Below are 22,064 nucleotides of genomic sequence, written 5' to 3'. Positions count from 1 at the left end.
ACTGCTAATGGGATACAATTAACTCAAATTGCTTACATGCCTGTAATAACGAAACCGACTGATAGATGGCTACGGGTAGAAAAAAGAGAAAAAAGTGCGATTTTTTTTTTTTTTTTCCGCCATTTTTTTTTTTTTTTATGTAAAACGGATTGCCATATAAGCATTTATATTTTGGAATATTCTTGAGACATCTAGCGGAGAAATCTGATTCGTAATCGTTTGGCCACATTAGCTGTTCTATTTCGCGTGGCATTGGGCTGGAGGATGGTAGTTGAAATCAACGTCTACGTTCTAGAAATTCCATGATGCATTTCATTTCTAACTTCTTAAAGGTATTCTGGAAAAGTTTATTGTCAAAGAATCATTAATACCGACATATTCTAAATTATTAAAGGAGGACCTATGGTTATGTCAGCGGTTTTATTTTACGTGGCATAGATGAGGGTGACGGATGTAATGCACGTTCTCATCGTTCTCTTCACATTTCTAGTATTTTGAGGTATGGTTTTATCGTACAGTCCCTTTTCCATCTTATGATAGGTTAACACAGCAAAGCAAATTCTTACAAAGTTCGTAGGCTTATGGCTAAAGCTTTATATGAGAGAACATAATATGATACTTAGACAATTATTTAAAAAGTCATGATTTGATTTTCGTGTGAATATCAGCATTTCATAATAGTAAGTAAAAGGCACCTAACTATGTTACCAAAGTTTTCATCCAAGATATTGGTATTACTTTGCAAAATATATTCCTATCAAATTATCATGATTTTTTCAGGTCTTGATAAGGGTTTTATTATTTAACGTTAACAAAACAAATTTTGTAAGTGTACTTGCAGGTCTCCGGGATGTACCTAGTTTGCTGTGCTGGTTGTGAGATCCTTTTGTGGCCGAAGGGAATGTCGCCTGTGTTACTGCTACAATGTAAATAAAATATAAGATTTTTTAGTAAGATTTTTGTGTTTGGTGAATCATTACTTCCTTGCAACGAATCAGAAGTTAAAGCCGATGTTGGTTAAATTTCAGCACAGCAGCTTCTTAAAGCTGTTTTTTTTTTTCTCTTTGCTTAGTAATTCTATTTGACAGTAGATTGAAAAAGAAAGAGAAATTCAATGTAAAAATTCTTAAGTCTGTTTTCTCTTCCTTTAGTAAAAAAGTATGTACGTTTGTCCGATAGTGAAAAGATGTATTGAAACAAAGTCTTCGTCGATAGCTGATTTGTTAAGTGATATAAGGTGGTGGAACGAGTATTCCAAGTTTTTTATAATTTGAATAGTCAATTAATGTTAAATAAAATACACAGGAAAAAGTAAATTGAAATGAATTGTATTATTGTCCCTCCTCCACCCAACAATTCCACCACTATTTTACATATATAACAATATACAAATACATACATACATACAAATACACATACATACATACACTTAACTAAATTAACCCATTGGCTGCCAGGCCTGCAACCCGTAGGTTGCTTAAACTACAGTAACTACGCGTGGCGTCATAAGGATCGCCACCAAGTGGGACTTTGTCCAAAGACAAAGTCCGGGCTGGCACAGTGATAGAAACCCTTCTGGGAATGCACACCCCAGGTAAACTATCACTGTACCGACAAGGAGAGGCCCTACTGGTGCATTGCCTACTATGCGCCTAAAGACACAAGGCCTTGTGCCTTTAGGCGCATTGACGACTGTCCTACCCCATGGTATAGAAACCATGAGGCAGAACAGCGCCACAGATCCCTAAAGCTACAAAAAAAATGGGACGCAAACGGGGTGGCAGCCAATGGGTTAACTGATACACACTACAATGCAAATCAAAACAATACCATGGCGAAAGGCGAAGGCGGCGATGAGACGATGGCGTAGGCGAAGGCGTTGACAGCGCTGAAGCGATGGCGAGGACGGCGATGAGACGATGACGATGGCGATGACGAAGGTGAAGACGGCGATGAGACGATGACGATGGCGATGACGAAGGTGAAGACGATGACGAAGGTGAAGACGGCGATGACGTAGGTAAAGACGGCGATGACGTTGGTAAAGACGGCAATGAGGAAGGTAAAGACGGCGATAACGAAGGTGAAGACGGCGATGACGATGGGGATGGCGAAGGCGGCGATGACGATGGCGAAGGCGAAGACGGCGATGACGATGGCGAAGGCGAAGACGGCGATGACGATGGCGAAGGCGAAGACGGCGATGACGATGGCGAAGGCGAAGACGGGCGATGGCGAAGGCGAAGACGGCGATGAGACGATGGTAAAAACTAAGGCGAAGACAGCGATGAGACACTGGCGAAGGCGAAGAAGGCGACAGGACGATGAGGCGACTACGAGGACTTTCTCTTTCTAACCTGTGTAACAGATGTTAAGAATCAGATAAAAGAACAACTTTAGAATAAAAAAAAAGAGATATCAAAGTATGATATTGGTTCACTGGGATTTTAAAGTGACACAAGTGAAAAACACAAACTAGCTTGCATAGTTTCCTAAGATTACTAGGGCCATAATGATGTAACTGACTGAAGGCAAGGAATGCTACTTCTGTAAAACAGTCACTCGTTCAAAAGAGTATTTTCCTAAATGGTAAACAAACATTCCATATTGTCAACCTCCTTTCAACAAGAGCTTGTCACAAACACTTGCCATAAGCTTTTGTTAGTTGAGTGAAGATTCAAGAAATTCAAACAAGGAAATGTAGAATATCTAGTACAACAGAAGTCAAAATATTGAATACAAAAGTGACCACAGTTAATAAACCATTTAGTTCTGTAGACATAGCTAAGAAATGCATATATGTTAAACAGCGATAGGTCAGCTTGTGAGCTTGAGCTTGAAACAATTCAGCCAGTCCTTTTAAGTCTGCTTACGATTCTATGTTAAACATTCATTGTCAAGTAATACTCTAGCATAAAATTTGTCAATAATATTCCTGCTATGCTCTGAAGAAGACTGGGGACATTTAACCTTAGCAAAAAAGAAGACTGCATGTTCAAAGCAAAAGCTGACTATTGACTTGACTTGCCTGCATTCTGTGTTCAACTTATCATTGATGTTTAACATAAGAGACTTCCACCCTCCTAATTCCAACAATAAAGAAAAACAATAACGTCTGGATAAAAATAATGATCTTGTGCTACTTACTCGTTGATGAAGAGGCGCAAAACAAGGGAAAAACTTAAAAAAACAACAGAGCAAAAATGTTTGCATGTCTACGTAACTAATGGCGGACATGGCAGACGACGGTAGCGTTCAATCTTTTGGGTTTTCAATCGAAGCAATAGGCTCTTTTAAAATCTTAAACAATAGGCATTCTCGAAAATTTATACCCACTCATTCTGAGCAATCGACTTGATTTTTGAGTTGGGATGCCTTACTTCCTTTTATGCAAATTTTCCGGAAGTATGCCGAAAGTAACGAAGAAACTTCAGAACTACAAAGCACACTATCAAACTAATCAGAGACTTGTAATTTCCATAAAAATCGGGAAGGAATGAATAACTTTTATTACCATAATAAAAAAAAACGAGAATTAGATAAATATGCGTTTTTTTTTGGATTTTCTCCTGACGCATCAATGCCATCCCAAATTGCGGTTCTTTTTCTTGCAGACTCATTGGTGTGGCATTTTTTTTTTGTGGGTTTATATATGAACTGAATTGGACTTTCATAAAGTTTGTTGTCCATAACTGTTGGAAACAATCAGGGTAAAATGCTAATGTAGTGTGATATTACATAGTAAACACACGGGGACAAATTGTTTACCGTCAGCGAGATTTATTAGTTCATTACATGTTGTTTAATGCTGTATTCACTATCGACCATCTCTATGTTTTCTGTAAATGCAATTACCACGGCAGGGATGGAGGTACATGTCGGATACTTTTCATTATGAAGGAACAATCCAACGTGGTGGTTTGGTTATTGGTTTTTGATTTCTGGCGTCTTGTTCATCTTCGTGTCGCGCGATTTATCTTCGAATTGCATACAAACAAGAAGTGAAAAAGGAAAAAAAAAACGGATTAATAAATGAAAAAGGTTGAATTAAGATAGAAAGGCAACTAGCTGCTTAATTTTGCAGATCCGAATTTAGTCCACCAAAATGGATGATAGGACAGATTTACTGCAAATTACTCTATATAACGATTGACGTGGGATTGACACATTTCAAACTGTAGCTCAAATAAAACGATAGGACTTATTTTCAGGATTTGTTTTAGTATTTCAGGACACAAAGAGTTCCTGCCAGTTGTTTATGCTGCAGACCAACGTTAGATTTAACAAAAATTACAGAAAATCGATTCAGGTCTCAAACTACAGCCTGAATGGTTGATTCGGGCATATTTTGTAAAACTTTCACCGAGGTCATGGCAAGCTATTACCTGTGAACGAACAACATTCACACAAGAGTGCCAATCACACTCAAAAGCATTTTTCCACCATGAAATTTTAAATTCTTTGGAGCACAACTATACGACAGTAAATTATTTATCCACCTGAGATTACGAAAATGGCTGTAATCCAGTTCCAGACCGAATCAGAATGCTGCCAAATAAATAATGCACAAATTGTGAATTGGTACAAGTTATTGCTAAACAAAGAATAAATTATTGTAAACCAATGCACCATTCAAGTAAAAATATTTAGTTACCTCTTTGAAACTTTCACAGAATAAGGTTGCATTAAGTTGTGACTAGTCACAGCTGTGTTACTACTCCTCTTACTTAAGAAGTACGGTATGGCACAATGTGGGTATGGTACAATGCCTGGATAGCTTAACACGCTACGTGACATCTACTTAACAAACCGCGTGGTGAACGATTTGCGAAAATATTTTTTTAAAAAGATGAAACCGATCAGAAAGATAATTTTGTAAGAAGATTTCAATTGTAAATACCAACCAACAGCAAAATTTGAAGCGGACAACATCAGATAACCTCTGCATGAAATAAATTTAACGGTCTCTGATATCGAGATCGAAAATGGTTCCTTGAAAAGACATCTTCATTTAGTATCCCATTGCCAAATGTCACGGGTAGTTTCTAGAGAAACAAGCAAACCCTACGCCACCTGGCGAAAAATAATATACCAGAAAAGCTTTAGTAATTAGCTGCTTGAAGGAAACGGCCAAAACTCCATTTCCGTTGTCTCCAATTGTTGCTTTCTACTGGAACCCCAAATTACTTAAGGAATGCGGAGAGTTTAGCATACTAAAAGCGATTAAAGAGATCTAACTAATAACATTATGGAAGCATTAAGACGCTAGAGCTATATTTCATTCCAGTTTTCTACAGCGGTATCGTTATTTGTGTTCATTGCCAATGAAGTCACGAATGAAGAAAACAAAAGTTGGCGGCCCTCGGTTTGATAGTCTACAACGTGCTGCCATCTAACGAAAAGACAAGCAGCCTTTCGAATGAAGCATGGAACAATGTGCTGCCATCTAGTGGGAAGAAGTCAAGCAACATCCATTTACTGCCATCTAGGGAGAAGGAAAATAGGCAGCAAACGTTTGGCTGCAACTTATTCCAGATTCCGAAGCGGGTATTTTGACGATGCGGATACGTGATTTGTCATTATCTCGACTTGAGAACAATAATAGTTTGCATCCAGTAACATAAACAATCTAGTTTTCGAAAATCGAAAAAAAAAAAATCATGACAAATTCTGAAATAGGTTGGAAAACTTTTGAAAAGTTCACTTCACAATGTAACATATCCTCCTGCCACATGAACAACATCCAGCTTCTCTTTTCGTTTAACAATTTAGGTGTTCAAAAACTGTGCTCAACATGTTATTCCATTTAAGTTTTAAAAGATTTCACACCGTGAAATTTAGTTTCAAATTACCCACTACATGAATTTTCGTACAGTTGAAAACAGTTGCGTCGTTAGAACCATAAGAACAAAACATTGGTCTGCGATTCTAAAAGTACATTTCAGGTACATCCACACCTATAAAATTGTTTGCCTAGTGCTTAGATTGTAGAAGATATTCTTGTCAATTCGAGTTTCAAATACTTTCGCGGACGACCACGTTTTTTCTTACAAGATTCGCTTGCATCTACGGGAAGCCGCCCAACATCAGGCAGCTTCCGGGGGCGACCACGTTTCTTAGGTGGCTCGGATGCATGGTTGTGAGAGATGGCGGTTGATGAACATGACGGTCTGTTACCTGTCCCATAGAAATACGAGTATCGGTATTTCGGCGTTAAAGTGTGGTTATTATCCGTTGACTCGGCCTCGGAGCTCCTCGATGACGCATTGTCTCCAAAACAACCTGAAAACAAAAGGCGAATAAACATTAATTTAAAAGCCATAATAAGAATAAGTACAGAATCGAGTATGAGAAGAGCTGCGCAATAATAGGTACTTTGGTCTGCTGGAAATGAACATGATGCAGTACTGTAAGAACTACGGTGACTATTAGTTGATACTGAAGGTACCTCCTGCTTGTTGTTCCCTAGATGAAGGTACAATATAATGCACTTATTGTTGCAATAGCTTGTTAAACGTTATGTTCTCACCTGAATTGCTTCCGTAAGCTGGATAAATCGCAGTGGATCTTTTTTCGACAAAAAATTCTGTTATTTCCCTTTCGGATTTAAAAGTGTATGGTTGTGGAGGTGAACGATGAATCATCTTATTTCTATTACTTCCATTTGACTGCATCGACATTCCACGTGAATGGACTTTCCCATCTGCGACTTCAGTTTCTTCACTTTCATTTATCATTTTCAACATTTCTTCCTTTTCTTCCAGATAAATTACCGTTTCAGCCAATTCCTTGTCAAGTATTCCACATTCTTTTTTGGCTTCTTCTAGTTCTTTGCTGATTAAAGACACGACTTCTTCCAACGTCTTCAAGCGTTTTTCACTGGAATCCAGTAAATCCCTGCCTAACCTTTCCACTTCTTGCTTTGAACTTCTCCTGTGTATTTGTACCACTGTCTCGTCGCCTGTCTGCTTATGACCGTTTGAAGAAGCCAAATCGTTGCGCTTACAACTTTCAGTCATTTTAGACTGCCACGTCGTTTGGCTGTTTTCAATCGAACGTAGATACTGGTAGCCATATTCGTGCTGACTCTTCATTTTCTCGTTCCATATGTTTAGGAGTTTGTCGTGCAGTAAGCTGATGTTCTGCAATGTTGCGCGTCGTTTGCCCAGTAGTACTTCATGCTTATTCAAGAGTTTTCGGTGCTGATGGACTATTTGTTCCGCAACATTTTTCAGTGAACTTCCAATTTTTTTACTCTTCCGCTGTATTCGTCCATCTGTCTTTTGGTCAACATCCTCATCTGTTGCAGTGCTCGCATCCCGATGCGTTATCGGATACAAAGTTTCATCATCATCTTCTTCTCCTTCATCCAATGTCTGGCTAACTTCTTCTTCTGTCTCTTCACTCTCCTCATCCCACTCATCTGGTAAATTGATTACCGGTATGCTGTACATTTTCCGCCTGAAAAATAAAAGTAAAGTTAATAACATAGCCACTAGATGTCCCTACAGTAAAAGCTTGAACTCCTGAACTTATTTTGTTAAATGAGCTACGACGACTTAACGTTGTTAAATAATTTATCTAAATTCGGATTACACAGCTACTTCCCGAGTGGTGGTAGGCGAAATGTCAATTCAAAATACAATTCCAATTCCAATCACCGCTCCAGTTTAAAACGTACATCTAGAAACACAACTTGTTGAAAATTTGACCGCAAAGATTTTACCAAACTCAATAAGACCTGAGGAAAAGCCATGCATCAACGTTTCACCCGATGCATTAGACGTCATGTAGTCAAGAGAACATTAAAAAACTAAAATCTTGAAAAGAAAAAGGAAACAAAAAATGCTGGAATGCACTAGAAAGTTATGTGGTACCTCAAACAACAGCAAGTATTCCATATAAAGTCATACGCAGTGATGTACTTGATCGACGTAAAATTTACTGAAGTAACATCACAATAGACAATTTTGGGGACATCTATTGTTGCATACCAGGGGAAGCACAACAGAGTGAATGGCGATTTCGCGTGGTAAAGAGGAAGTGGGAGGAGTCATATTCGCAACAACATGTTGCCAGACTTTGGTAATTAATATTTCTTCTTCGATAATTACTGATATATTTGGATTTAATTATTTTTCCTATATTTTTATTAAAACGAATTCTTCGGGCGAACTGAAATAGGATTCCTTGATTTGAAGAACCAACAATTGAAGAACGCCACGCAGCTAAGGTAGCCGGAAAAAAATCATTCAAGTTAAAAACACACTTTATTTATTGTTGTCTTCCAGATTTAATTTACACGCACATACACACGACCTTTTCCACCAACATATCCGTTAAATGGATCGCCATAATTACACATTAGCACACAATATACAACAGATTACAAGGTATGGGCCATTCGACAGGCTCACGCTCCGAAGGCACGAATTCCGCAAATGTTGCAGTAAACCGTAACGGATGGTTTACAGTAGGGCATCGAAAAAAACGCTTGGCCAAACGCCATTTACGTAAAACTTCTTTGCCACAACTCTTTACAAAAACATTAAGGAGGATTGGTAAGTCGGTAGCAAAATCTAACATAAGGGCGGAGAACAAATAGCTAACGAAGTAGTAAACGAAAGGAAATATTTGAAACAGAAAAAAAAACGAAATTTGTGGACGTACCCTAAATCAGAGGCCTTCCCAAAAGAGAAAGGTTTTTTTATTTTTTTAAATTTTTTGTTTCGATACACTGGCATTCAATAGTAACGTAAATCATGATTCTAAAGGCAGCAAAAAAAAAAAAAAGTCAAAATTCCTCAACCCATCACCCACCAACTCGAAATATTTCGAAAAAGACGAAAAAGGCTCGCAATTTGATTTGCGTTTCAAAAAAACGGTGGGGCCGAGTATTCTTTGGGAAACTGTGATCTAGGGGAGACGGCAGCAACATCGCGAGATTCAGTTCCTCTGCGGAACAGTCGGTTAATACAGCATTAAAAGCTGCTGCTACGTCAAAACCGAATGGAATTTTGCTGCCTTCATATTTAACAATTCGAAAGCGCCTGCCTTTTTAAAAACTGTAGAGAGGGAAAAAAGCTTTGTTTTGGTTTGGTTGGTTGGAACCTCACCGATTATGTTTTCCAGTGAGGGCAGTGGAGCGTGAATTGATCACACAAACGTATACACAAATGAGCTCAACGTCTTAGACGTAGACGGGCCCGTGATTGGCTTCATTGTCCTCGGGATTCATCCGAGGATGACCGCCATCGTCGAAGAAGCGCCGGAAAGTGAATTCAAAGAAAGCATGGACCGGGTGTTTTCCGTTATCCAACGTATTGTCCATCTTGTCTTCATCGGCACTGTTCCGCAGCTTGTCCGGCACGATCGGATCAAAATTCGACGTGTCGGTGGCAAAACGAATTTTAGGGATGTAGGGGGCTGTTTTGCTTCGAAGGCCGCCCTCAAAGTCGACGCCATTAAAGAAGGGGTGAGCTTTCAATTCACCGGCACCGCCTCTGCCCAATCGCTGATCAGCCGACGTACAGAGACGCACAATTAAATCAGCAGCTTCCGGAGACAGGTTTGCATAGTTAGGGATCTGCAACGTTGTCGACCAGTTGATAACCTACACGATAAAAAAAAGGTATTAGTGGAAGAGTAGAATTTATGTTAGAATTACCATACCTTGTATTGAGTTTCGGCGGGAGTATTAGCCATAAAAGGTGGCTGGCCAACTAACATTTCATACAGAATAACGCCCACACTCCACCAATCGCAGAGTTGTGTATAGCCTGTTCGAAGGAGCACTTCTGGTGCGATGTAATTGGGTGTTCCTACTAGTGAATGTGCCAGGCAGCGTTGGTGTTCACGTCGCCGACGTCTTTCAAGAGTTTTTAGCACAGGTGGATGACCCGTTATGTGCGTCGTTCCCAAAGAGTTGCAGTTACCACCAACAGCATTGTTGCAACGGCACTCGTTTGTCCAATCCTCTCCCGGATCAAAAGAATCCTTTGATTGATTTTTAAAACACACACGAAAAAGATTAATAAAGCTGTGCATAAATAGAGAATGGTGTCAAAGAGTTTACCTGTCGTGAATGATCGCCGTTGCGTTGATAGTATTTCGAATTGTGCGTCCAGCGGAATCCGGTACAGAGACCAAAGTCAGTCAACTTGATGTGGCCATCGCGATCGATGAGAATGTTGTCCGGTTTGATATCACGATGAATGAAACCCATTTTATGTACGCTTTCTACGGCGCATACTAATTCAGCGATATAGAACCTAAAAAATAGAAGGACAATATTAGCTACTTAAACGAATTACAAGTAACATGTGTTAAAGGTTGCATACCTGGCAAGATGCTCTTCGAAGATTCCCAATTTGATTAGAAGTGACATTAAATCACCGCCAGGGATGTAATCCATGACAAAGTAGAGGTTATCTTTGTCCTAAACAAACCACATCTTTTAGGCAAAAGTTCAGCAAGAGAAAGCTTAAGCACTGTACTACCTGGAACGAGTAATATAGCTTGACAACCCACTCGTTATCGGCTTCCGCCAAAATGTCTCGTTCGGCTTTGACGTGAGCCACCTGTCAGGGACACTTTGCTAGAAATGTTTTCATTTTGACGTTGTAGAACAAGATTTACCTGATTACGCTTCAGTACGTCTGTTTTTCGTAACGTTTTCATAGCGTACAGATGGTTATTGGTGTCAATTTTACGAACAAGGGCCACTTCACCAAACGCTCCCACTCCGATTGCTGATAGCATAATACGAAAATGTTTTCCTCGTTTGTTCAATATTAAAAGATATCAAATAATCACCTTTGATTTTCACAAACATAGCTTTGTCCATCTTGGCTCTTTTCAAACGGATGTAATTGGATTCCTTTTGAGAGAGCATCCGCCTCATCTGACACTGAGCCTCTTCAGACAGACCAATTTTCTTCATCTCCGTTTCCAGTTGCATACGGCGTTCCATTCGCTGTTGATGCGACTTGAGAAGGTTCTCAACATGTTGCTCCATAAAGAATTTGAAAGCCTACATTGCAAAAATAAGATAAAGACGACTGTCATTCTACAGTGATAAGCAAAGGAATTTTGTTATTACCTGTGGGGAATAGTTGCGTACACTAGATTCTCTTCTTTCTTCTTCGCGTTCCCGAGATATGTGTTTCCTTTCGGGGATGGGTGACTGATGTGTCAGCTTATATGGAGGGGGTGGAGGAGGTGGCATATCATCTTTACCATCCTCTCCATTGGCAGTAGACGGTGCACCGTGGCCATTCACATCATTCTGAAAGCCAATAATTAATCATTTCTCTTCCCAGAATGTATTTTCAAGAAATTCCACAAACCTTCGTGCTCATTCCCAGACCAGAATCTTGCGTTCCCTCTGACGGCGCTGAAGACGAAACAAAACTCACTGGTGATTGGCTTGGCCCTCCGTGGCGTCCCGAATCGCACTGCGACGCTGCTGACGATGACATTGGGCTTTCTGAGCGCGAAGATGGCGCCTCCAGAGTCAACGGTGAAAATCGACGCTGCCCAGGCTTGGGAGGTAGCTGACCATGAGGCGAATTTTGCGATTCCACCTGCTGCGCGAGTCCAGTTCCACCATTTGCCTACGTGGAAAGGACTTTCTAAGTTTTTTTTTTATGTACAACATTCTACATGTCCATGCAATAATACCATAGAGGAAGGATAAGGTGGGGGCGGCGGAGGTGTTGCGGATAAATTATATCCATTGACGGCAAGGGCATTCGTGGCGTTAGTGGGGGTCGTCCCATGCTGTCTTTGAGCAGCCAAGGCCTGGAGAGGAAATCGTATTGAGTCAAACGGGGTCCGGTGGGGAGGGGCGGCTAGTTATTATATATCATACCTGCATGGTGGACGCATAACTTGGTGGATCAGTTGTCGGGACCGGTGCCGGACTGCTCGGAACTGGAGAAGGTGTGCTGGCGAAGGACAACGGACTTGGAGAAGCCATAGGCGCGTATGACGATGGCGATGGGCAACTACTCGATGCATAACCAGATGAGGAGTAGGGAGGTGGAGGTGGTGGTGGCGATGCAGAAACGGCTGGATTAGAACGGACTGGTATGGGTGGTGGGGGAGGCGAACTCGATGATTGCGGAGGCCCTGAAGGTGCCACTGCTGTTTGTAATATTGGCTTTTGAACCTGGAAATTCAATAAAACCCCAAATCAGCATAATGGTATCATTTCAAAACATCGGCCTTTTTCGAAACCGGTTTTCACCTGCGTGCTTTTGACCGATTGCATGATTATCGGTGTTTGACGGGGCGGCCAAGCTGGATTGGGTGGGCATCTCCCTGCGGATTGCACCGACGACGACGACGTCGGTGGCGGGAAGGGAGCAGGACTCTTTCCAGTTGGGCTTGGAAGAGTCGGACTTTGTCGATTAGATAATCCAGGATCGGGTCCTCGATAAGGTGGAGGAGGAGCCACTAACTTTGAGGCTGATCCGGTTGGATAAGGAGGGGGCGGGGCTGATGACGGTGGCAATGGACTACTACCGTTGCTGGGTTGTTGCTGTTGGTACAGGTTGAGGGCTTGCATCTGCTGCGTCAGCTGTGCTTGAGCTTGGGGCCCATTTTGAACGACCAACGGCTGGAGCCGGCCGGGAGGAAGAGCCGGAGCAGGACTGGTCCCGCGGGGTCCCGGAATAGGAGGTGCATTAGGCACGGGCGACATCCGCTTAAGCATCTGTTGGAAGTTGCTGGGATAATGTTGGTTGCTGGTGGTTTTAGATGCGCTGGATGGAGGTGGAGGTAAAGGAGGTGGCGGCGGAGTGGCACCTCGAGGCGGTGGTGGTGGAGGTGGTGGGTCTGATGCGGACGGGTAGGCATTCCGTGATGAATAGGGCGGCGCTTCAGGTGCTACGTGACCACGAACGAGGCCTAGGCCGTTAAAGTACGCAGCCGGACTATCAGAGCGGTTGGACGAAGCGGCCGAACTCGTGTCGAAAGCCGGGCTGCTCCTTGGTTCCCGCTCAAAACTTGGTTTCCGGTGTACCTGTTGTCCCGTTGACGGCGGAAACGCTCCTGAATGAAAATTTCAAGATAATCAGTTATCTGGGCTTTGTCTTATCATTTTAGGAGCACTTTTGACGTCATCCTTGAATTGTTTACATGAACATAATAAACAAATGTATTGCGTGAGTCACCTGTCGTAGCAGAGCGTTGCAGAATCTGGGCATCGGAACGTTGCATGTAACCGTCGCTTCCATTTTCATGCTGAATCGTGAAAATAAAGAATGAATAGAAATGAATGGCAAGACTCTTTTCTCGTTTCTACGATTGCTTATTTCTATTCTTGACTTGGCGTCCCCTAATAAAAATGTCGCCCTTTTAAAGACGGCCATCAAACGGGAAAATTCAATTAGGCTATGGTAGAGAAGGCCAGGGACTAGTGTGTGCAGTGAAAGCGGGTCTTGCTATCGGGTTTCTAACAACCGTCCAAGAATGCCAACAACTCCCTTTTTTTTCCCAACCACCTCATCCGCCCCAAAAATAGCCCAAATTCAGTCGAAGGCGAACAGACACACACACATGTGCGAGATTGTACACCATCACCACCACCAAGATGGAACGGGGGATGGCTGTCAACTAGCATGCGCCATGAGAAGCTCGGCCAGCCCAAACACACGAACTGAAAGGAATGCGATCCCGCAAAAAACGGGTAAGTCCAGCAATATTTTAAAACCGAAATATAATACATTTTTTTCTCCTTTTTCATCCATGCACTGACAACCATTCAACAGGCGGTGTCGATAATGTAGGCCACACAATGTCTCCCGGAATGTGTGGTTTGATGAACACTGGAATTCCACGTCTGTGGAGGTGCAAGGTCGATGAGGCGTGCGTTCGGAATTCCGTAGCCATTCGTCACACCGTCGCTCTCTCTTTCTCTCTTTGTGTCCCGTTGGTGGCTTCCGTTGGTCTCTCTCTCTTTTTCTCATCCCCACACACGCCAGTCAATCAGTGTGATATCAGTTTTTGGGGTGTTGCAACGGTCGTCAAGTCGTATAAAATAGGAGCGCCTGCAGCAGGCATATGCCACGAACCATCTGCTCGGTCTCTACTACTCTAGCTCCCCCTCCTTTCCTTTTTTTTTCCGCTACGACACGCCAACCATAATTTTCGACTGGCCGCTTTCGGCATTCTTTTTTAAACATCGAAGAAATACTCGGCGCAATAATGTACTCCCTCCGGCGCGTGCTCAGTTTTTGCCATCACCTTCATAAAGCTCTTACGAAAAGGGCTCTCTGAGTTCACTCTAATGCAAAACCTTCAAAACAAATACAATCCTGATAAACTTAAAGATGGGTACACTAATTCTCTCGAAACGCCCCTTTTTCCGAATGCCTCAAATACGCACGGCAATATAGGGGATTAAGATAAAAAAAAAAAAGGAAAAAACTTTTGTCCGGATCTAACCGACGGCATAACTCTGCTTATTCTTGGCCGGCAGATTGCCAACCCCATAGGTTCGTTTCAGACTAGAGAGGAAGGGGAAATTTCATTCCTGTCATTGCATCATTGTGGCATGGTGCAACACACATAACTTCATGTGTAAGCTGTCTTGGCATGACACTATTCTGTCTGAATTATTTGTCTAACTTTGATGTTAATATGGAGCTGCTGTTTGTACTGTGGTACCAAGGAAACATAACTTATCCAAAGCAAGATGATATGTTACCTCTATGTAGCCTGAAGAAGAAGATGAGTAGGGGTAGAGATGTTGCTGGTAGGAAATGTGTCCATCTTTTTGTAATGTAGGCAAAGGACTGCTGTTTTCAGTGGCAAAAGGTTTGAGAGAGTTGCGAATTTCTTGCAGGGCTTTCAAGTGGTAGCCTGTCCGATCGGCTTTCAAGTTTCCAACTGCGTTGCTCATGCTAGTTTCAGCTCCAGGGCTCATACTGGTAGGCCCATAGTCTTTAATGAAATTGACATGGCCAGAAAACTGCACTGATGATCCACCACATTGTTTCACTCACTATAGCAATTCTTAATCACAAGTTCATTCACTTTGAAAAAATTGTGTCCAAGGTCAGGGTAATCACAGACCTGCAAGATCAAGAATAGAAATTAGATTTCTAGGTGCCTTTTTCTAACCTTCGATTATTGTGAATCATGCAAATCCAAACATATCGTCACACGCGAAATAGAAAGAACTAAGGCTATAGCTGCCTCCAAGACGGGCAACTTGTTTGGCATTTTCCGCCATCTTGAAAGAACTTCCGAGAGCGAGCACAGGACGGTCCCATCGAAAACTTTGTTTTACTAGTCAAATACTTTCAACAGCTTAAAGCACTATGACTTACTTGGGTAGTTATACAATACAACTTGAAAATGAAACAATAACATTAAAATATAAAGTTAACTTTTTGTCCACACACGGACAAAACAACACTCGTCACGAAATACATTCAGCTAGGAATAACACTGAAGCCAGCGCAGACTACTAAGCCTACTTCGCCCCTCTGGCGGTTTCATTTGGGAAAAAGAATTTTACCTCGAAGTCCACGACCTAACACTCAAACAACGGGTATGATGCTTTCAACGCTGATTTCCTATAATTGTTAAGAAACATTATTGCCCTGCTTTTTGTCTAAAAGATACCATAGTTGTGGCACACATACTAATTACGATTCATTTTCATTAAGAAGCGAATAATAATTTCAAGGGCATTGGTCAAAAGCGTCCCCTTAGCGGAGAATGTTGGTACCAAAACAGACGACAAACGGAAAAGAAACAAGGGAATTTTTGGAAAACGATCAGGCACATGTTCAAATTTATTTTGTTTTGAATTTTCATTTCGATGGCCAGCAAGACTGAACGATTAGTTCCATGGATTTCTATGTAAGCTAGTTTTTTTTCTAAATTTTTTAAAACAAAATGTGTTATAATAGGGTGTGGTGGTGGTTCAGTTAGCTTTCAAAAGAAAGATCACGTGGTTCTTGTAATGTAAACATGCAAATTTACTGTAGATTTTAGGTTATTTCCAAACACCAAAACATGAGCAATTTAATTCCATTTATAATTTTTTTTGTCTTTAGGGAGGAGTGGAATCAAGTATATAAACAAGTATACTCAGAGAAAAGAAAGGAGAAATGGGCTGGTCTTAATAAAATGATTGTGTGGAAATCCAGGTACTATGATTGAAAGTTTATTCAAACATAATTTTTCATTACTTTTTTCCTCCTTAGGGTTACCAAGCTATCGTTAGGTATTGAATGTTCATTGTATTTGCTGCAAGCAATATTGCGGGACGAGGAATACAAGTTCGATGCAAATCATGCTCTTTCTGAGAATGACATTGTGTTAATGTACTCTACAGCGATTATCAGGTAATATTGTGTTTTTATCTTGCAGCATTGTAACATTATGTTTTGAATAAATATTTATATCTTTATTTAGATTCATCAACTTGATATCTCATCTAGGGCAAGTCGATTTAAGACATCAACCCATTTCTGCCATTGCCGAAATGGCAGGTATTCCCGACTGGGTAGTCAGTATCCGACACGAAGCCACGCACGCAAAGATGCCTTCATTAGATATCCTTAGGCCAGGTAGAAACCACCTTTCTTACGTCCTATTACGTCTTTTTTTTAAATTTTATTTACGATTTCTTTTTTTCTTTTTTTAATCTTTAAGGCGCCAATTTAGCTATGGAATGGTTGAAGGTAATGAGACCAATTGCTTTCCTTAATGTGATGAAATCATTGCAACTTTTTTGTAAATAGGAGAACTATTGGCGTACAGAAGAAGAAGACAGCTTTGATCTTTACTGGCCCGAGTCCAATAACGCGACATCTCGCATGATGCTTACCAAGACGAAGGAGGCAAAGGAAGAGGGAACGGGCTTGGCTCCGAAGTGTGCCGTGGTATCTAAAGAATTGCAACTAGCCGTGTCAATGCTAGTGTTACTGCTTAAGGAAATGGCCTCTCGGAATTCTATCAATGAAATCCAGTCTCGCGAGCTCCACCAGTACCTTTACAAACTTTGGCTGCAGACCAAAAAGTTTGCCACTCCTTTGAACAAAAAAGAAATTGCCAACTTGACTGTGCCGCTAAAAAAACTCCAACCTTTAGTCTTTGACGATATCAAACGTTTGTTGTCCGAGCTGGTGGAAAGTGATGGCGAAGAAGAAATGGAGCACGATGCAGAAAAAGATGCTGTCTTTGAAGGAAAATGTTTCATCTCCGCCTTGTGCCGAAGTCCCTATCTGCTAACAAAACCTGGGAAGGGCACAATTTTCGGCAACCTAAAACCCATCTGGAACAGGATCGAGCAATGGAAACTAGTCCCACATTTGATGAACAGTCTGGTTCACATAGAAATTGCAGATGATAATACTAGAAAGGCTCACCTGGGTTTGATTTCTGCTATGGCAAACGCCCTTTTGTTTGCACAAAATAATCCTCAGAATGCTAAAAACATATTCAAATTTGACGAAAATTGGCGTTCAACAAACTGGGAAAAAATGACCTTACCGATCCTTCAAGAACCCCATCCTGACACGTGGAACACTGTATCTAAGTAAGGATTATAATTTTAAAATAAGTCTTCAATTCATTACTCACAATTTTTTTAAAATGTTGAACAGACTCTTTCAGTTACAAAATCCGCCTGTAGATGCAACGAAGCAAGAGAAAGTGGCCGCTCTGTTGCGCCTATATTTGGATGGCAACACGTCGGCCGAACCTTCAAGGCGTGCCGGTCTTGGCAAGTCGACAACGCATTCAAAAATTTACACCGTCGAAATGTTGAATCCCGTGAAAGAAAAACCCCTAGAGCAAGAAGATTCACGTGATCGATATCCTCAAGTCGACGAATCTTCGGCTGATCTAGCTCCAGTGATTGATGTATGGACATTGTGCACAGGTAATTTTCTTCCATTCCTTGGTGGTTTTTTTTAACAACATGTTTTGGTTCTTTTTTAAATACTTTGTTTGTTTATTAATTTTTGAAAATCACAGAGCACGATTGGTCTCGTATCCCTATTGGAAGCTTGCCGAAGAATAGGATAGAAGAATTGAAATTTAAAGGAGTCGAATGGGAATTAGTCGACGCAGAATCAGATGATTGCAATTCAGATCGCCTCACGAACGGTACGAAACGAACTGGAGAGCGATTTGATTGGAATTCACTAATGCGTAAACGAAGACGAAGAGGTGGGCTGACTAAAGAAGGTCTAGTCGGGCAGTCGACGGTGACAACAAGATAAATACATTTTGTGCGCAAGAATATGTATCGATTTTAATACAATCAGGATGGCATATGACATTGTCGAAAAAAACTTCAAATAGATATACAGGAGAGAGGAGAGAGAGCCAAAGTTGTAAGAAAAACAAAAAGAAAACGTCCGGCAGGGTGAAAACCCCTCATACCAAGTATATATAGATAATTATATATAGACTCCGCAATACATAGTATTGCAGTAATAAAACTTGACCCAAAAGCGGAGAGTTTCAAAGGATAAATAAAACGATCATGGATCCACGAAATTCAAAGCCGCTTTTCAATAAAGACTGGTCAAGTACAAATGAGCTCTTCGACGATTGTCGTTTTTAAGTCGATCAGGAGACTACAGGAAAGGCCAAACGGACAGAGGCAAACCAAACTGTCAAACATGATCACTAAACAAAAGTGTGTGCATTCACATTTAATGGCATTTGACAGTCCACGAAGGAACTTCTCAGGACAAAGATCTTGCCTCCCACAGCATCGAATACTGATGTCAGGGAGCAGATTCTTTTTTTCTAAAACAATAGGATGCAACGTAATTTTGACATTCCCGTTCGACAGTTAATTGTCTTTCGGATACAATGCCAAGATGGCAGCGCAAATTTTCTGCGCATTTGTTTCGTCTGGCATAAGTGACATTACTTGACGTACCTGGTCTTCCGGAAAGATGGCAGCCAAATGATAAAACAGCTTGTAACGCGCTTCACTTTTGCTGTTGGGACCGTTCTCGCCAAACGCTTGCGATGAAGACAGGTGTTGATGAGCTGGTAAACTGGATGTTCGGCTAGCCCAAGAATGTTGATGCACATGTTGCGTAGGCTGAACGGGCGGTAATGGAGGAGGAGGGGAGGTTGTCCATTCATCAAAGGGATCCGTCAGTCCTTGTGAATTCCAGTCTTGTGCAACGGAAGTCGACGCCGTGGCACCGTACAAATTAAGCTGCGTGTCCGATGTGCTATTCAACCGCTGCATGTGATTGTTAGCTCCGGTTGGTTGAAGGTGCGGATGGGTACGCGTGTGAAGTTGAGATGTTGGCGCCGGGGCGGATGCATTGCGAGTCACGATCGAATGGACGGAAATGGGCGGTGGCGGATAAGGCGGAGCCAAGCCCTTTAAGGTGTACAATCGCGGGTCACACGCTGGATTCAAAGGGTTCAATGTCAATTGACGTTGGACTTTGCGATGCGGATTTGAACGGGTCGATTCGTCTGCATCTTCTAGTCCACTAGAAGACGTGGCTGAGGGCGAATCTGACAACTGTTGACCCAAAGGGACATGTCCACTTCTATTCCAGTTCATACTGCTGCTTCCGAATCCATCCATCGTCATTGGTGGAGGAGGGACGGAAAAGGCAGGCGGAGGAGCGTGAAGCATCATTCCGTGCGGGATCTGCTGTTGGGCTGGGACGGCCGAACGAACTGGCGAAAGTCTAGCCATGTTTTCCACACTCCGACTCTTTAGAATAGTCGCCTTATTGGCCTGTTCTTCCGGCGGATTCGTATCATCCTGTACAGGTCTCTCTTCGATTAATTCAGGTGGGAGAACGGTCAACGAGGGCACGATGGATTTCGTCCGCGCTAACGGAGTTTTCTTCACGGGGCTAGGCGGTTTGCCCGATGAAGCACCAACAACTTCTTTCGCCAATGGAAGACTAAACGTCTTGCACGTCGGTGAAGATTCTCGAATAAATCCACTCTTTCTCGCAACTGTTTGGCCGCTATTTCGAGCTTTGACTTCCAGCAGGTGGCGGTGGGCCGTTTGTTCGACCAGTCGCTCGCTGATGGTTTTTTGCGGGACATTGCCTCTCTCCGGATGATAATATTTACATTTATTTCCGTACGTGCATTTCTTCCCGTACGGACACGGTGGACCCGTAGCTTCGGCCGAACCTTTGGCGGGCGGTTTGCGAAGGAAGCGATCCAGTTTGGGTCCGTTACGACCTAAAGGATCTTCCGGTGGCATAAATCGGTCATTGACGAACGAATACATGAGAATACGCTCCTCGACGATCTTGCGGTATTCTGGATTTTCCGACACCAGATCGCGGTAGTTGTCGTTTGACACGACAATACCGTCCGTCTCGGCTGCTAAACGCAGAATGTAACGGTCGTCGTAGCAAACCAAACGACGGCCACCGACTTGCCTAGACGGCGTAAACACCAACATCCTTTCCTTTTCCAATTCCAATAAAATCTCTTGATCTGTTTAAAAACAAAGAAATTAGATGAATACAATAGAGTGTTAACAAAAGAACTTACTGGCGATGGGCGCGTCAATTTTAGAAGTCTCTTTTCTCCACATGGGAACGAAGACGGTGATTTCACGGTGGCCTCTGGCGCGGAACCAGTCGACGCACAGCTGGATTCCCCGACACGAGAAAATTTCCTTGTTGCCGTGGCTGTTTATGGTCAAAATAGATTATTTTTTTTTTTGTTTGTTTATTTTTCGCTATAAATAAATAAAAGGGCCAATTACCTAATGGCGACGTTGCTGCCATCAATGACGACATGCCTTAACACCGCCTCATCTGAGCTGGTAATAGACAAAGGACGATGTGATCGAAAGCAATCCGTCTGTGTTTCGATCCCTTCTGTTGAAGTTGGTCCAGCCAGCGATGCCAAACGTATCAATTCGGCTAAGAGTTCATTTTGAGTTGGCTGGCCTAGTTTAACGAGAGCCTTTTGAACTTGCTGTTCGGTATAGCCCAATTTCAATGCGAATTCCAGCCGACTTGAATATGACGGATCGTTGGCAGGAACTGGTGGAGTGTCATCAGAGTCACCTGAATCATCACGTGCCGCTTCTTTCAATCTAAAGGAATGAATTCAAATATTAAACAATCTCCTTAAAGGTATCATCGAATGCGCTTAATACCTGTGGAAAGGTGGATTGTAGACGCAGACGTACTCATTAAACTCGGCGGCCAGGGTGTCGGACACAGTTCGTGAAACGTCTTCGTGCTGTTGAGCTGCACCCGGGGCCGATTGGTTAAGGTCACCTGACAGACTCGTCAATGCCAAGCTAAGGCTATCGGAACACTCGTAATCGGAATCGTAACTCGAGTCTTCCGATTCCAGTTTGCGACGGGCGTAACTTTTATGAGCACCGTCGCTTAATGTTCGGCAAGCGGGAATGGATCCCGCACCATCTAATCTGCAAGTGCCGTTTTCGGCTGGCATATGATGAACGTTGTTCTCTGAATTTGAATTGCGCAGCGGCGTCGAAACGGACGGCGGCGATATCGGAGTTGCGCTACAACCTTTTGTTTCAATCAACATTTTATTAAACTAAATGAAAAATACATTACCTACAAATGTTATATACCTTTAAAGTCGACGACCAATTCAGGCGGAAGAGGTGAACTGAGCAAGGCTTTGGCCGCTTCGCTGAAAGGGGCCATTAAGGGCCGTTTGGCCAGGCAGGGTTTGTGCGCAGTAGGTGAATCTGTTTCTTCCATTTCGGCGGCCGGAGGCGGGAACAAGAGCGAAGATGGTGGAGGAAGATGGGCCAGCACTGGCGGAGGAGGCGGTAGGAATCGATCAGCACTAGAAGAGTCGGACGGGATCCATGTCATCGGACCACACCGAGCCAACTGCTAGAATAACAAAATACATAGGTCGATTGTAAAAAAACATTTTCTATTCTTCCTTTCATTTTTCGTCTCTCTCGCTTTGAGAAAACGAGCGACTGTGTTGTTTGTATTGTTCAGACTATTCGGTATTTTTTCACGCCAAGGTCAGAGAATGATAAAAGAAATGCGCGTAACTGCTGACGTCGTGCCGCGAACGAGGAAAGC

General features: G+C 42.3%; 5 protein-coding genes and 2 long non-coding RNA genes across 15 annotated transcripts in view; 2 read left to right on the top strand and 5 right to left on the bottom strand.

The window, feature by feature from the left end:
• Positions 1-22,064, bottom strand: part of LOC130702273 (probable ribonuclease ZC3H12C) — a 29,107-nt gene that overhangs the window by 3,484 nt on the left and 3,559 nt on the right. For 2 of the 5 annotated variants that reach the window (XM_059495675.1, XM_059495673.1), the window contains exons 2-6: positions 21,593-21,863; positions 21,143-21,527; positions 20,744-21,079; positions 20,527-20,666; positions 17,957-20,469 (exon numbers count right to left, since the gene is read on the bottom strand). In XM_059495675.1, the coding sequence (XP_059351658.1) occupies positions 18,830-20,469; positions 20,527-20,666; positions 20,744-21,079; positions 21,143-21,527; positions 21,593-21,842 (2,751 nt within the window). In that variant the 5' untranslated portion in view covers positions 21,843-21,863 and the 3' untranslated portion in view covers positions 17,957-18,829. Of the gene's footprint in view, positions 1-17,956; positions 20,470-20,526; positions 20,667-20,743; positions 21,080-21,142; positions 21,528-21,592; positions 21,864-22,064 lie in introns of those variants that run through there. The other 3 variants (XM_059495676.1, XM_057523933.2, XM_059495674.1) reach the window with 2 other exon arrangements.
• LOC130702033 (uncharacterized) lies at positions 241-1,163 on the top strand. 2 transcript variants are annotated; one of them, XR_009004208.1, is made up of 3 exons: positions 241-332; positions 395-499; positions 842-1,163. It is a non-coding gene; the product is annotated as an uncharacterized LOC130702033 (long non-coding RNA). The 2 variants fall into 2 exon arrangements; XR_009004207.1 differs by having other exon boundaries at positions 831-1,163.
• On the bottom strand, positions 1,357-3,034 carry LOC130702471 (merozoite surface protein CMZ-8-like). The gene is made up of 2 exons (XM_057524141.2): positions 3,029-3,034; positions 1,357-2,270 (listed from the first exon to the last, which is right to left on the bottom strand). Exons 1-2 carry the CDS (start codon positions 3,032-3,034, stop codon positions 1,698-1,700), a joined length of 579 nt encoding a protein of 192 aa, XP_057380124.1. The 3' UTR covers positions 1,357-1,697.
• On the bottom strand, positions 3,780-5,012 carry LOC130702631 (uncharacterized). Its single transcript, XR_009004380.1, has 4 exons — positions 4,905-5,012; positions 4,655-4,797; positions 4,500-4,594; positions 3,780-3,977 (listed from the first exon to the last, which is right to left on the bottom strand). It is a non-coding gene; the product is annotated as an uncharacterized LOC130702631 (long non-coding RNA).
• Positions 5,258-7,491, bottom strand: LOC130702397 (uncharacterized). Its single transcript, XM_057524076.2, has 3 exons — positions 6,530-7,491; positions 6,376-6,465; positions 5,258-6,282 (listed from the first exon to the last, which is right to left on the bottom strand). The coding sequence occupies exons 1-3, from the start codon at positions 7,488-7,490 to the stop codon at positions 5,981-5,983; spliced, it is 1,353 nt and encodes a 450-aa protein (XP_057380059.2). The 5' UTR covers position 7,491; the 3' UTR covers positions 5,258-5,980.
• LOC130702271 (serine/threonine-protein kinase Warts-like) lies at positions 8,677-15,495 on the bottom strand. 4 transcript variants are annotated; one of them, XM_057523928.2, is made up of 15 exons: positions 15,339-15,495; positions 14,714-15,081; positions 13,179-13,248; positions 12,251-13,056; positions 11,873-12,172; positions 11,683-11,802; positions 11,349-11,615; positions 11,102-11,287; positions 10,816-11,032; positions 10,639-10,751; positions 10,500-10,580; positions 10,341-10,438; positions 10,076-10,271; positions 9,673-9,996; positions 8,677-9,613 (listed from the first exon to the last, which is right to left on the bottom strand). In XM_057523928.2, exons 2-15 carry the CDS (start codon positions 14,930-14,932, stop codon positions 9,191-9,193), a joined length of 3,420 nt encoding a protein of 1,139 aa, XP_057379911.1. In that variant the 5' UTR covers positions 14,933-15,081; positions 15,339-15,495; the 3' UTR covers positions 8,677-9,190. The 4 variants fall into 4 exon arrangements, with proteins under 4 accessions (XP_057379911.1, XP_057379914.1, XP_059351655.1 ...); XM_057523931.2 differs by having other exon boundaries at positions 15,174-15,487; XM_059495672.1 differs by lacking the exon at positions 11,683-11,802.
• Positions 15,706-18,303, top strand: LOC130702275 (uncharacterized). The gene is made up of 8 exons (XM_057523935.2): positions 15,706-15,876; positions 16,074-16,166; positions 16,224-16,364; positions 16,435-16,589; positions 16,675-16,703; positions 16,764-17,560; positions 17,628-17,905; positions 18,001-18,303. Exons 1-8 carry the CDS (start codon positions 15,836-15,838, stop codon positions 18,246-18,248), a joined length of 1,782 nt encoding a protein of 593 aa, XP_057379918.1. The 5' UTR covers positions 15,706-15,835; the 3' UTR covers positions 18,249-18,303.

The sequence above is a fragment of the Daphnia carinata genome, chromosome 6, assembly GCF_022539665.2.
Source record: "Daphnia carinata strain CSIRO-1 chromosome 6, CSIRO_AGI_Dcar_HiC_V3, whole genome shotgun sequence".
In the NCBI taxonomy this organism is placed as follows: Eukaryota; Metazoa; Arthropoda; class Branchiopoda; order Diplostraca; family Daphniidae; genus Daphnia; species Daphnia carinata.
This window is presented reverse-complemented; position numbering and strand designations above follow the sequence as displayed.